Source organism: Anarrhichthys ocellatus, unplaced genomic scaffold (genome assembly GCF_004355925.1).
Source record: "Anarrhichthys ocellatus isolate YVR2014 unplaced genomic scaffold, GSC_Weel_1.0 scaffold30, whole genome shotgun sequence".
NCBI lineage: Eukaryota > Metazoa > Chordata > Actinopteri > Perciformes > Anarhichadidae > Anarrhichthys > Anarrhichthys ocellatus.
In genome coordinates, this window is record NW_022280060.1 from 4,149,585 (window position 1) to 4,163,484 (window position 13,900).

Consider the following 13,900-nt stretch of genomic DNA (forward strand, 5'->3'; position numbering starts at 1 on the left):
GGTCCCGCTACAGACAGTCGAGAAAGATGGGTTCAGAGCAATGATTAAAACACTGGATTCAAGGTACGTCTTACCGGGGCGAAAATACTTCAGCCAAACTGCTCTCCCAACATTATACGAACAAACGAGCACACCCTGTAGTCAGCAAATCCTTTATACATGATGACATTAAATGTTTTTATATTCTATGTACTCCTGACAGTAGAGTAAGCCACTATAAACCTCTATAAAAACACAGTCAAGGAAAAAAAAAATACCGTGATATACCGTGAAACCGCCAGAATCTTAAAAAATACCGTGATACACAGTTTTGGTCATACCGCCCAGCACTAGCTCAGCCCCACACTGCTGTCTCATGCATTCATGTCGTCCAGGGAGGGAATCTGGAAACCGTCCACACACATATTCATCCACTCTTCTGGGGATTGTCCCTGGAGCGAATCTCAGGATTCAGCTGGAACCAGAGCGTGGGAGCTGTTCACGCTGGCGGTGACGGCGGCCGGCTTCCAGTCTGGCTGGTGAAAGTGGATGTTGAGGGTTCGAGCCCAGTTCGCAAACACGGCCTTCTCCGTGTTGTAGCGGTGTCTTCCTTTTTGGTTCCTCTCGTTGGAGAGATACATGGAGCACTCGTTGGGCCCCGAGGGCTGGTAGTAATGATACGGCAGAGAGGGATGAGAGGAGGATCTACACGGGAGAGCCGAGGAGAGGAGTAAAGTGTGAGAAAAGGCATGAACGTTAGAGAGGGAGGGATGGGAATGATTATGAGACGAGGGTGGGGGAGAGGGAGCGAGTCACAGCGGGGGAGAAATGGAGAGAGGAACAAAGAAAAAAAGAAAGATCAGAAGAATCTGGGCTCACAGATGTGTTCATTATTCACCATCGTATTCCTCTGATATTCACGGTCACGCCAAGCTCAGTTCAATCTGGCCTGCATTTCTCTCTGAATATCTAAACCTGTCAAACTGTCCTTTATGCCGTTGTAGATCCATGTGAGAACATTATGAGCCAAATTATTTGCAATGTGAAACGACTGTACTTGCATTTCTAACCTATTAAGTGAAAAATGTCAAGATGAACATTTCCACTGGTGCAGGGTGTAAATGAACGATTGTCATCACAAGTTGAAGACACCATTAAAGATGTACAAGATTTTGATGTGGAAACACACCCTCGTTGTCAGCACACAGTGTGGAGTTGAAGGCGCTGCAACAGAAGAGAGCGAACCCAACCAACCTTCATGCACTAGTTGCCCCACTTGCTCAAACAGGAAGTGACAATTTAAAAAGTCCCGAGGATGAGGAATTCGTTGGTGTTGGATGTATAATTTAACAACTGAGCTACTGAACAGAAGTTTTAGTGCATAATGTTACTGTTACTGTCAAATGAATTACACAAAAATCTCTTATAGTATGTACTATTACTTGGTTGCTTGCTTGGTGGAGTTTTCCTGACTTTGTTTCCCTATAATAGTAAATATAATATTTAATAATACATTTGTGAAATGTGGGAAAATGTTTGGTTTTAAGTTACATATTTTATCACGATGCCTTCAAATGAAGTGAGGTAGTATTTTGACCTGAAAAGTCAAGGACACAATATTATTGCCGTTGAGGCCATGTGAACACTGTTGCTAGGAAACTGACAATGAAAAGGGACATTGCCTAGTTTCTTTTTCAAAGGTGGTCAATGATTTTGTGTTTTCTGAGTTTCAGTGTCAAACATAATTGATGAAAAAAACAATCAAAAAGAAGCTTTCGTGGGCTCCAACACTTTTAAGAACATTCATCACGACTCGTGAACGTTCAGTCTCATTGTGGGACATTTAAATGGATGCTTCTTAGGAACACAACGCTAAATACTTGAGGTCAGAACTGGAAGATAATGGCTGGATGTATATGCGTATGATTTAATGTTATGCTGTAACTTGAAGTACATTGTATTAAGTGCGACCTTAAATCATGTGATTGTGATTTTACATATTTACATAACATGTTTTATGCCTTTTTTAAGCTTTATTTTATATTCTATTTTTCACCTGACTGCAAGACACATTTCCCTTTGGTTTAAGAAAGTTGCAATAATCAATATTTTTATATTGCCAATAAATCAAATGACATTGTGCATGTGAAAGGTGTCACTTGTGGTGGTGAGCCCCGAGAGATTCATCACCAGACTCTGCAGTTCCTTTCTGCTTTGTGTCTTTCAGCTCTTTGTTTTGGTTTTATGGCCTCAGCTTTACTGTTCTGGTTGAGTGTCACAGTTCTCATCAGCGTTGTTTTCAGACACAACTGGCAGCGAAAAAGCTTTTATAAACCCAGTGCGCAATTTCTCCCCAGCACCGAACAGCAGACAGACAAAGTCTGCGTCCAGCTGGTGAACATAGTGGCGCATTTAGCAGCTTTCCCAAAGTGAGTGAATATTTGACTTATACACCAGGAGGCCAGACTCCAAATGAATACTAATTTTGCTCCGCATCTATTGGAACTGATAAAGTTGACATATAGCTAAAGTAGAAAGTTGTGGACATACATTTAACTAAATGAACAGAATTTGATCTCATCCCTTTGGTATAAAATTACAGACTGGCCTGCTAAGCAAGCTGCTAAGTTCACAGATAGTACATAGTATTGATATTTTGCTATTTTTTAGCTTCCCACTAGTGTGCAAAATTGAGTTGAAATTGCTAAACACCTAAATTCTGGGATTAGAAAATAATCGGAGTTTTACCTGCAGAAATCAGGCGGCACCATGCCGTACACATTGATGCTGTCACACAGCTCCACAGCTATGGCCATGGTGAACCAGCCGGTAGTCAGCCAGGACTTGGCCCTCATCCTGGAAGAAGAGAGGAAATCACATATTTACAAATTCCACACTCATATAGGGTAAATATTTTGGTGGTACTGACTCCTTCCAAGAGACTAACTGATCAAATGATACCAGATTAAAGCTTTGAATTCATAATTCTAGAATTTTTCTGATCAATTATCTTTTCAGAAAGAATAAATAAGAAGATTGAAGAAAGACTTTCTTTGATTCTATGCCTTGTACACAATAAAATAAACATCAATGAGAAAGACATTTATTTTGGCGCTGACTGTGCTTGTTTGAAGGTTGATGTGATTGGATTCTTAATTCAAATGCAACATCCTCTTATCTTCCTGTTAGCTTTCTCTTCACATGCAAATTAGTTTATGGAGTGATGTTGGCAAAATGTCTTTATATCGAGCTCTTATTTTGCAAGATCATTGTCAGCCAATTTTCTACAGTACAGGTTGGTGGAGCCATTTAAATGTTGACCAATGAGTGATGCTGGGGGAATCCATGAGCCTATATAAGTGTAGACTAAATTGACACAGGTGTGGCAGACAGTGAGGTCCATGGTAATTGACTGTGAGTCAGGGTGATGGTGTTTACAGTTTGAGTTAATAAATGGATTGGTATAACCGATATTAGGTTTACTCATCACATTGTTTTTCGGGTTGTAATCACTGGGTAAACATAACACATCTTACAGAATCCAAATGACATTGAAACAAAATGTGTGTGTTTTCCTTTCTGATGTTGAGCCACATCTGTAGAGGTCCTGCTACATGGTAGCACATAATAAGAAAGTGCTTTGCAATAGTCTCCCTAAGCCCGGCATTAGTGGGTCAACTGTGAACGTGGCATGAATCAAATCCCTGAAACTCCTTTCAGAGATAATAGACACGTTTTAATCTAAATCCTATTAATAATGCTGTGAATGTTTGGAGCTCTGACTTATTCTTTTGTGAGCTCGTATGCTAAAATATGTGAGGATTTTTCAGAAGAAAAAAACCCCTCAAACACAGGACTGATTCTGTGGACATTTACCTGTTAACCCCCGTTTCCTTTTCATACAGTTCATCGAACTTCAGCATTTTGATCCAAGTAGTGCTGTAGACTTTAAGTTTGGGCAGTTGCCGGTTCAACAGCCTGAGTTTGTTGTAAATGTGGCCTTTCCCATCCTGTCTCATGCTGCTGTTGGGTCCCCAGAAGATGAACACTGTGTCTTGGCTCGCATTGAGCAGCTCCTGCTGGCTCCGCAGGACCATCTGCAGGCTGGTGTGAGCTACGACACGCAGGCTTGTGCGTCGCCCAACGTCCTGCTGATGTCTTATACTGGGAGCATCGTTCATACGGATTACGCACTCAGAGCTGTCGATTTCCTCACCTCTCCTGCTCCCGATTAGCTGGCCGGAGCTGGTCACCAAGGCACAAGTCCTGCAGTGCATCTTCAGAGGCTGTATAGATGAAAGGTTAGAGATCAGATTGGTTTTTAATCCAGAGTATAGTCTTATCAAGCCATTACATTTTCCATATGGAATCACTTCCGTTTTTCTGTCAGTAAAAACCTTTTAAAAATGACAGCATGACGTATTCTCAGAGGCAATGAAAAGAAAATACTACACGCAAAAGTGCTCACCACGACAATGCTATACCATACCAATGTTCATCGTCATAACTAAGTGTGTTAGCATGCTACCGTTTTCTAATTAGCACCAGACATGAAATAATGCTAAGGTTCATGGGAATGTTGTTGATTTTGGAAATATTTGATAATATTGACATGTTCATTTCACTAAAAGAAAAGTAGAGGGATCACTAAAGGGGAACATGATTGTCTGTCCAAAAATTCATGGAAATCCATTTGAGACATTTCCCTCAAAACACTGCTAGAGCAGGGTTTTCAAAGTCTCTGTGGGTCTCGTGATCGTATTTTGATAACTAATGCAACATTTACCTTCCACTTTGAAAACCTCTGTGCAAGAGGAAAAGTCATGAAGGAGATCACTAAAGTAGTAGTAGTAGTAAAATGGAGTCACCACGCTAGTGTGTCTAGACGAAACATAAAGTTAAAGTAGCAACAGGCAAAAGGGATGCGTCCTGTAGCCGTTAAGGGCGAGTCTTACTTGCAGAGAGGAAGAATCCTATGATCCTGAAAGAGTTCAGCACAGTCAGTACGACAGCACATGTGGACAACTTCAACTGAAAACAGTCCACACTTAAATGCTGCCCTTTAGTACTATGATTATGCTGTCTTCTGCAGCCACAAAGGACCTGAATAAAGTGTAACTGGCAGAGTCGAGCAGCTAGACTGGTAATGGCCTCTTCTGTCAGGTATCCTATTATTCAAATGCACTGCAGGTCGACACTCGACAGTAGAGCAGAGGCTATTCTGTGCAAATACTTTCATTTTGTAGGAACATCATGAATACACATAAGCCGGTATATTTATTCATTCAAGCACCACATCAGAGCAATGGAAGGAATACATGTGCAGTACTGGTCAGAACACGCATTGATTTCATCCAAAATCCCACATTAACATCCTGTTTAGTTTGCTAAAACTGTGTGTGAGATATTTTAGTACGTCTTAACACTTGAATGTAGATGTAAGTATAATATTCCACTTTATGCAGAATACATTAGTTCACAATTGATAAATTCTCACAAATCATCATTCTGTCACATTAGGTTGAATCAGGTCACCAAGGTTTACACGTCTAAAACCGGCAAAGGGGCTCTCAGGAAGTGATGTGATAATCACAATTCAGTGCGTCCGAAAAGATACACACTACTATTTACTCACACAAGTTGAACGATAGTACACATATTGTGTAAGTAGTCCATAGTATGGGATTTCTGACTCAGCAATAAGCTTTGTCGAGGTGCATTGCAGGGCAGTTGTGTTGGTTGGCATTATATTGACCAAGAATTTGTGTTTAGTGTCCAAACAGGTCTTCCAAGTTGAAAAAGGCGAGCTGGGATTGAGTGATCTGACAGCAAAAGCCCAGAAACTCTTCACATGAATTATTCTGAACCTTAATAGAGAGCTACATTGTGTGTCTGTATATGTGTGTACAGGTGGTGGTGTCTGTGGATGTCCTTAAATGTTTGTGCAGAGTTCAATGTCGACCCAGATACGTCATACAATCACGTTTCTCTGGCAAGAGTCTGCATCTGTCTAAAAAGTGTCAAGATCCAAAACCAGTTGTAATCCCTCCTACACACACATGCACAGTCACTGTCTCTATGCATTGAGGAACAGGTATTTCCAATCCCACACTGCCCAAACAAACCATTTCCTGTTGTGTCATGTTGTGTGTGTGTGTGTGTGTGTACATAGACCTCCCTTAATAACAAGTTGGCTTGAGCAAATGATGCGCTTCACTGCACAAACACCCTCCCTGCCTTAAAAAATATCCCAGTCCTATTAGCTGTTTCTTCTTTTACATGCAACAGATAGAGTGCATTTTCCCTTCGGCACCGTCCAAACAATTACCATTATCATTTTGAAAGTCGGGGAATGTATTAAACTAGGAAAAGGCAATTGAAGGTTGCATGGACAGTGTTGTGGTTTAAAATGCTTGTGAAATACTTTAAAAGTGTCCTTGACGGTGGCGCTGAAGCTCCAGTGTCAGATCCCCGAGCTTCTGACAGCTTGACGATGCTGGGAAATAGCCACTTATGGACCGTGGTGCATCACATTGAGAGGGGCATTCAGAATCAGATGGAGAATATATATCAGACAGCAGGCAGCTGAAGATGTGACCCACATACTCTCAAATGAATGAGTGTATTGTATTGCATATTACAGGTGGATTTCTTTACTCATATTCAGCCTTGAATTAACACAGAGGTCCTTTAATTTGTGAACCAATTAGCACTCGAACACTTGGTGACTCCCACAGAGACACTCAGTCTGCACTTTATCATGCAGGCAGAGGGCTGTCTGCCTTGATCAATAATGCATAACCTCATAAGATAACACTTTCCTGGATAATTCAACTTCATGAGGCCATTCAGCGAACTCTGATGTGATTGCCGACCAAAGAGAGACTTCCGGTGTCATGGCAGTGTGAAGATGTCTCCACATGCGCTCCTCATTCATTTATAGTTCACCTGGGAGGTCGTCTATCGAAAATGCATTCAAATAGTTTCTAAACATTCCCTGTTATGGTACTAAAAAGTATCTAGAGGCAATACCAGACTAAATGAGGCTGCTAACCAATGCAACACAATAGCTATCGTCTGTTTTTACTGTTGTTGTAATTAATGAAGCCTACTTTCCTTTGCTTCCTCTCTCTCTCTATCATGAGTCTTTACGTCAAGTGTTCTCTCTTCGTGCTCGTCAGACAGTCACCACACAACAAAACAACTTTGAAACAGAACTTTACATGTCGTGATCAGAAGACAAAGTAGACAACAAAGACCGTGAAAGGTGAACCAGGACCAAGAAAGAAAGAAATCTATGCAGCAGGATAATGAGGACTTTTGGTTTGCTCCAGTAATTGGGGACAGGCTGGATAAAGTCAACCCAAAGCTTAACTCATAAGTTAAATTCAAAATCTAACAGGTGCCATTTTAGGCGGAGATGGACTCCCCAAATCAACCGTTAACAAAAGAGATGGCTTTTTTACGCGATCTTTTTATAATCTATATTTACTTTACACTTTAAGTATCCAGTACTGTTTATTCTGGCTCTGGCGCAATACATCTCCACTTTTCTAAAGTATTAACCCCAAGCAATAGGGAAGTCATATTTATGACATTGCATATTAAATCATATTTACAAATGAACCACATTTGAAGTAATGTCCATGGCATGTGTGCTGCTAAGGATTCGACAATGCATTGCTTGAGATTTTATTGATGTAAGGATATACGGATAGATAAGATATACCTTCACCTGCATTGATGATGCAAAATGATGATTGGTTTGGTTTCATTCTGTCATAAATCAACCTACACATAACGTATATTTTTTTTAATTAAAAATGTCTTTTCATACTATTCTTTCACAAACAGGAGTAAATAGTGCATTTGTTGGGGACTATTTTCAGCTGCAAACTTGAACATACCTTCTATATGCTGTGCAGTGGGTGTGACCACAAAAAACGAGACCTAAATCACCTAAACCGACCTAAAGCAGTCGTCTAATAGTTGGAATATAATACAGCGAGGCGTTAGCCTGGTTAATCTGTAAAGACGCTAACTGAACTGAATAAAAATCGTAATTTGTAAGCTGGTACATTTCATGGTTAAGATTTTATTATCAATTACACCTACAAGACTGTAATGGGATTTGTTGACAATAAGAAAAATGTAGAATATCTCCAACCTTTTCCCTTGATGTCAAACATCTTCTGATGTGAGCAGTGGTGTGCAATCATGAAGACTCAGCTGTATTTTCTTAATTATTTAGATGTTGAGCATTATCATAACAGTAACTGTACACTTTCTGAAACTAACAGCTCAACGGAGAGCAGAGGTGGATTAAGTGGCGCGGTTGTGTGGTGTGAAGTTTAATGATCAGAGCTGCTTTCTTTTCTCAGAGACCAATTAATTACATCGAAACCCTCCTGACGGTTGACATCTCATTAGGCTCCTTCTGGCAACACACATTCAAGCCACGACACTAAACTTGCTCTGTTCTCAATTTAAGGGAATAAAGGCGGTTCAACAGTATGAGTATGGAGCCTCGTTAGCAGCACACTGATGGGGAGAAGTGAAATAATATCTGGCTAGTTTCCACCATGACCAGAAAGAAGATGATATTCATGACTTCCTGTCAGCTCTTGCCATTCACCATAAGAAAAACACAGTGGTATCGCTACACGACCGGATCAGCCAGACCCCATTTGGAAATGGTCAGAGATCTGATCACAATGTAGGCACAATCGAGATAACGAGGAAAGCATTTTAATATAAGGCGTAAATGCTAAGACCCATTTATTGGATGTCATCACCCGGATACACATTACATGTTAAAACCAGGTGTAGTTTATACGTATATAAGCAGGACTACAAGCTGGGCTATGTAATGTAAGTCTGAAGACGACATCTGATTCGGTTTTTCCAGGAGTGCTTCCTCACTTTGAGTGGATCTAAACTTTGCATATCCTGAAACCTCATCCATTAAGTAAGCTGACCATTAACATAGCGATTGTATAGCACATCTTACAAAGAACGGGGTCAGCGTAGGTGAGAGATTTATTTTTGTATAATTGACTTTCTAATGACACCTTTTTTTCCAGGGCTGACAGCGTTGTAGGCTGTGAGAGACACGGAGAGGTATTACCCATAATGAGTAGGTACATCATAAACTGGCACAGGCCCACAATCCACATTCATGCTCTCACACAGGCTTTGTGATTAGAGTGTATAAAGGCCAATGTAGATTGATTCTGCTGACAGTTCTTCAAAGGTCAACATCTCTTTAACTGGAATCAGCAAAACGTCAGAGAGCGAGAGAAGATGAGGAGCTAAGCAGAAGGAAAGAGAGGCTGTCTAGGTGTTCAAACTCAAATGTGTGTGTGTGTGTGTGTGTGTGTGTGTGTGTGTGTGTGTGTGTGTGTGTGTGTTTGAAAGAGTATTCAACTCTGTGGCTCTAATTATTGTAGCTTGTCAAAGAAAAGAAATACATGCTAGAGAAGGACATCTCACAAAAACCTGAAGAGATTGCAGAAGGCAGACAAAGAGGAACATAATGAACACAGAGACTCCTAGCAAGTCGCTCAAAATATCCCACATACTGTGCACCATAACTTTATAGTCTGATCTCACAGTGTATAAATGTCTTTCAACAGTGCTGCTCTGCTGTTTTCATATCACCATTAAGCACTGAAGGGGCAGAAGGAAAAGCCAAATGTTTAGTCTTTAATGCACTGCCGCAAGAAGTAGCACAGTCTTAGCGATTGATGTGTGCTTGGTGTTTTGCAAACTCCTGGGTGAGATGTAAATGGGCGAAGCAACCACAGACCATCACCAACCTCGGTGAAATCCCAACCCATGCAGACAAGATATGCACATTAGTTGATATGGACCATAAACAGGGTCCAGCAGGCACATTAGATAGAGCTCCCCTCGCATTTTTAAAGCTTCCCTGGCTCTGACGAGGGCATAACATTTTAACAACACGTCTGGGTATTTGCATGCAGGTTGTCTGCATGCGTGCGCCACAGCTGTGTGAATGTGTGCGTAACCCTGTGTGAGTCAAAGCCAAGATTCCCTCAAGCGGCAGCAGCAGCAGCAGCGGACCTCAGATGACCCTGAAGGAAATAATACAGACCGATCCACCCACTCTACTGATCCTACAGCAGGTCTGCTCTGGTTAGTCATTCCCCGGCTGTCGGAGGGTGAAGCAGCAGCAGCAGGAAGAGCTGGAAGCCCCACGGGAGCTGGGAGCATAGTGACACTAAGCAGTATGAAAATGTCGCAGTGTGGATCCATCATGAATCAGCTGTCAGCCAGGAGGAAGTGGTCGAACATGAATGATTTGTGAATAATGTAGTGCCTACAAAAAAAAAAGTTCCAAACTCTCATTTCTCTTAGGAGCCACGGTAAAATCTTTTTTTCATTGACTTTAAAGGGATCCCAACATGGCAGAGGAGACCTGAACGTAGAAGCTGGCAAAGTCAAGAAGTCCAGGAAGCCTCAGCCGGATTAAACCTCTCTCCAAACCTACAACGCTCTCACACTCTCCTATCACTGATCATTAATCACTGAAAGGTGAAATGTAACAACACTTTTTTCCTTCCAAATCCTCTCCTGTCCGGAGCTGCCTGAGCAATGTGCTTCGAGCGGAAAGCTATCTTTCTCACAGAGGGGGAGACACGACGGCGTCTGAATGATCTGTCTGTAACACTGTGCTGGTTTCTCAATGATAGGCCTCTGCATTACAACAACACTGACTGTGGCGCTTATACCAAAAGATTACAGCGGTGATGTCTTGAGTAGCCGTTCACGTAGAAATCCATCCGGTTTTAAGTGCTTTTGTCACTAAATATTTCATGGCGGGTACATCAATTATGAACCAACAAACAGAGTAAAGTACAGACATCATTTAGAGAGTGTTCTACCACAGCAAGTTCAGCTTTTGACTTCATTGTTTAAGAGATTGATTGTTATTATTATAGCCTTACAGGGGACAGAAAAGCTGTAATAAACTTCCATTTCATTCTGTAGCTTTTCCTTATTAGTAGAAATTGCTACAAAATTTCATTTATCACATTCAGAGGGCTTTACTGCTATCGCTAAAAACAGCGCACTGCCTTAAAAACATATCAAATGTAAAAGCAAATGCAAATAATCATTGTATTACCCAAGGTGAAAAACCTGGATGTCGCATTCAGCTGTAGGGTGGCTATGGACATGTACACAAGTCAAACACATCAGAAGAGGATTTTTCAGTTCTCTCTGTAACCAGGGCAGCACCAGAAGCTTCAAAAAGACATTTTCAGTGCATTCCTGAACCTACATTTACATGTTCGTGTCTCAGTTGGATGACAGTTGAATACAGATTAAGTGCACTTTGTGTTATATATGTGGCAAAAGTGTCAAAACAATCAGTTTTCTTTTCAAGGGGTGGCTGCTTGATACAAATATGTCACGCACAATATATCCCAATGCCAAATTCCTTGATGTAGAATGGCAAGAGACTAAGGTTACTACCTTCATCTTAAGGATAGCCACTGTATGTAATGCATTAACTGATTCAGTGAATCAAGCAAGGTCTGTCTGGCACATCCCAGACAATAAAGATATTCAAAGTGACTTTGCTGCTTCTTTTTCTGTATACAACAAAGCCCCATGTGCTGCTGTCCTTGTCACTTGTATCTCCACTGCCGGCCTCCACATGCTCCTTCCAAAAATCTTTATAACCACTTTTCATCTGCCAGTATGCTATTACCCCAAATCCCACTCCCGTCTCCATGCAGGCTCCTAATGCACCGACAAGAACCTGATCCCTCACCCCAAAACACTGTCATTGTGTTTGATGGATCACAACCAAGCTGAGGTTTACCCTCTATATCTCCGTGGTGGTGGGTGAACCAACCTGCACCACTCTCCTGCATCATTTATTGAAGTTGAGCTTTGGTTCTTTTCAAACAAGATAAATACCATAAAATGGAGTTCATGCCCTGTTTACTGAAATTAATTATCATACAGATTCCCCTTTTCCATCTGGCCTCCCTAGCTCTTACGTATAGCTATATTAGACATCATCACTGTGCAGTGCATCATGAAATAGCAGAAGGAGACAGATCACAGTGCACAGATGGTGCATAATTACCTTATGATCCATGACACCTGTGTACCCCGCAAGTGTTGGGAGTGGCTCCGGTCTCTCTTGTTTTTTCATGGATGGAACAGGACCATCTAAACGGTGTAACGATAGTGACGGTGAGGGATATGATCTGTCACCAGAGCCGCTGTTGTTGTACACCAACAGAAAACCGGTAACCATGGTGACGAAGATGATGCCACTAACCCCATGGCACTGCAGAGAGACACATGACAGACGTTAAGATATAAAATAAGAGCCTAGAAACAAAATCAAGTCAGAGCATTCGATTTCGAAAATCAGCTTCAGGATAAGAGCTACATTTTCTTTTTTTGATCAAGAAGATCACTGCTAATTAAATGTCAGCTTTGAAAGCAGGGGCAATGCAGTAATTGCAGCTGCTCTTTTCCTCATGCAAGGCTGCAGATGGAACCTCAGCTGTGCCACTCTGTTGTTCAGCGGTAAATACTGATGCCTGGAGTGGTATGCCACTCCTTTTCTAACAGCATATACCGTTTCCTGAAGGCAGGTGCCGCTTGAAAGTTCATATTAGTGGTATGCCATTCATTTCAGTGCTCTCAGTGGGCAAGCACAGAGAGCACTGCAGTCATTACAGTTTCCAAAAATTATATTAATATTTACAAATATATCCATCCATCCATTTTCCTCCGCTTATCCGGGGTCGGGTCGCGGTGGCAACAGGCCAAGCAGGCCGACCCAGACCTCCCTCTCACCGGCAACATGTTCCAGCTCATTCTGGGGGATCCCGAGGCGTTCCCAGGCCAGCTGGAAGATGTAATCCCTCCAGCGTGTTCTGGGTCTACCCCGGGGTCTCTTCCCAGTTGGACGTGCCTGGAAAACCTCCAGTGGGAGGCGTCCAGGAGGCATCCTAATTAGATGCCCGAACCACCTCAGCTGACTCCTTTCGACGCGAAGGAGTAGCGGCTCGACTCCAAGCTCCCTCCTGATGACCGAGCTCCTTACCCTATCTCTAAGGCTGAGCCCGGCCACCCTACGGAGGAAGCTCATTTCGGCCGCTTGTAACCGCGACCTTGTCCTTTCGGTCACGACCCAGAGTTCGTGACCATAGGTGAGGGTAGGAACGCAGACCGAGTGGTAAATTGAGAGCTTTGCCTTCCGGCTCAGCTTCCTCTTCACCAAGACGGTCCGGTGCAGCGCCTGCTTTACTGCTGCAGCCGCACCGATCCGTCTGGCGATCTCCCGCTCCATCTTACCCTCACTCGTGAACAAGACCCCAAGATACTTGAACTCCTTCGCTTGAGGTAGGCACTCCGTCCCCACCTGGAGGGAGCAATCCACCGGTTTCCGGCAGAGCACCATGGCCTCAGATTTGGAGGTGCTAACTCTCATCCCCGCCGCTTCACACTCGGCTGCAAACCGCCCCAGTGAATGCTGGAGGTCACGATCCGAGGAGGCTAACAGGACCACATCATCTGCAAACAGCAGAGAGTCGATCCCGAGACCCCCGAACCTGACGTTCTCCACCCCCAGGCTGCGCCTAGATATCCTGTCCATGAAAATCACGAACAGGACCGGTGACAAAGGGCAGCCCTGGCGGAGGCCAACACCCACCGGGAACGTGTCTGACTTATTGCCGAGAATGCGGACACAGCTCCTACTGCAGTCGTACAGAGACCGGATCGCCCGTTGTAATGGGTCCGGCACCCCATACTCCCGCAGCACCCCCCACAAGAACCCCCGAGGGACCCAGTCGAAAGCCTTCTCCAAGTCCACAAAGCACATGTAGACTGGTTGGGCAAACTCCCAGAACCCCTCCAGTAGTCTTGC

At 42.9% G+C, this 13,900-nt stretch overlaps 1 protein-coding gene across 1 annotated transcript; it reads right to left on the bottom strand.

Annotated features, from left to right (window-relative positions):
- Positions 1-282: 282 nt before the first annotated feature.
- Positions 283-12,610, bottom strand: st6galnac5b (ST6 (alpha-N-acetyl-neuraminyl-2,3-beta-galactosyl-1,3)-N-acetylgalactosaminide alpha-2,6-sialyltransferase 5b). The gene is made up of 4 exons (XM_031864381.1): positions 12,101-12,610; positions 3,856-4,265; positions 2,728-2,835; positions 283-684 (listed from the first exon to the last, which is right to left on the bottom strand). The coding sequence occupies exons 1-4, from the start codon at positions 12,272-12,274 to the stop codon at positions 444-446; spliced, it is 933 nt and encodes a 310-aa protein (XP_031720241.1). The 5' UTR covers positions 12,275-12,610; the 3' UTR covers positions 283-443.
- Between the last annotated feature and the right edge of the window lie 1,290 nt (positions 12,611-13,900).

Coding starts and splice junctions, on each gene's coding strand:
- st6galnac5b (XM_031864381.1), bottom strand. CDS start 12,274: ATGGTTACCGGTTTTCTGTTGGTGTACAACAACAGCGGCTCTGGTGAC. Junction 2,836..3,855: donor AAGGAAACGGGGGTTAACAG/GTAAATGTCCAC, acceptor CTCTTCTTCCAG/GATGAGGGCCAAGTCCTGGC. Junction 685..2,727: donor GTGCCGCCTGATTTCTGCAG/GTAAAACTCCGA, acceptor TCTCCCGTGTAG/ATCCTCCTCTCATCCCTCTC.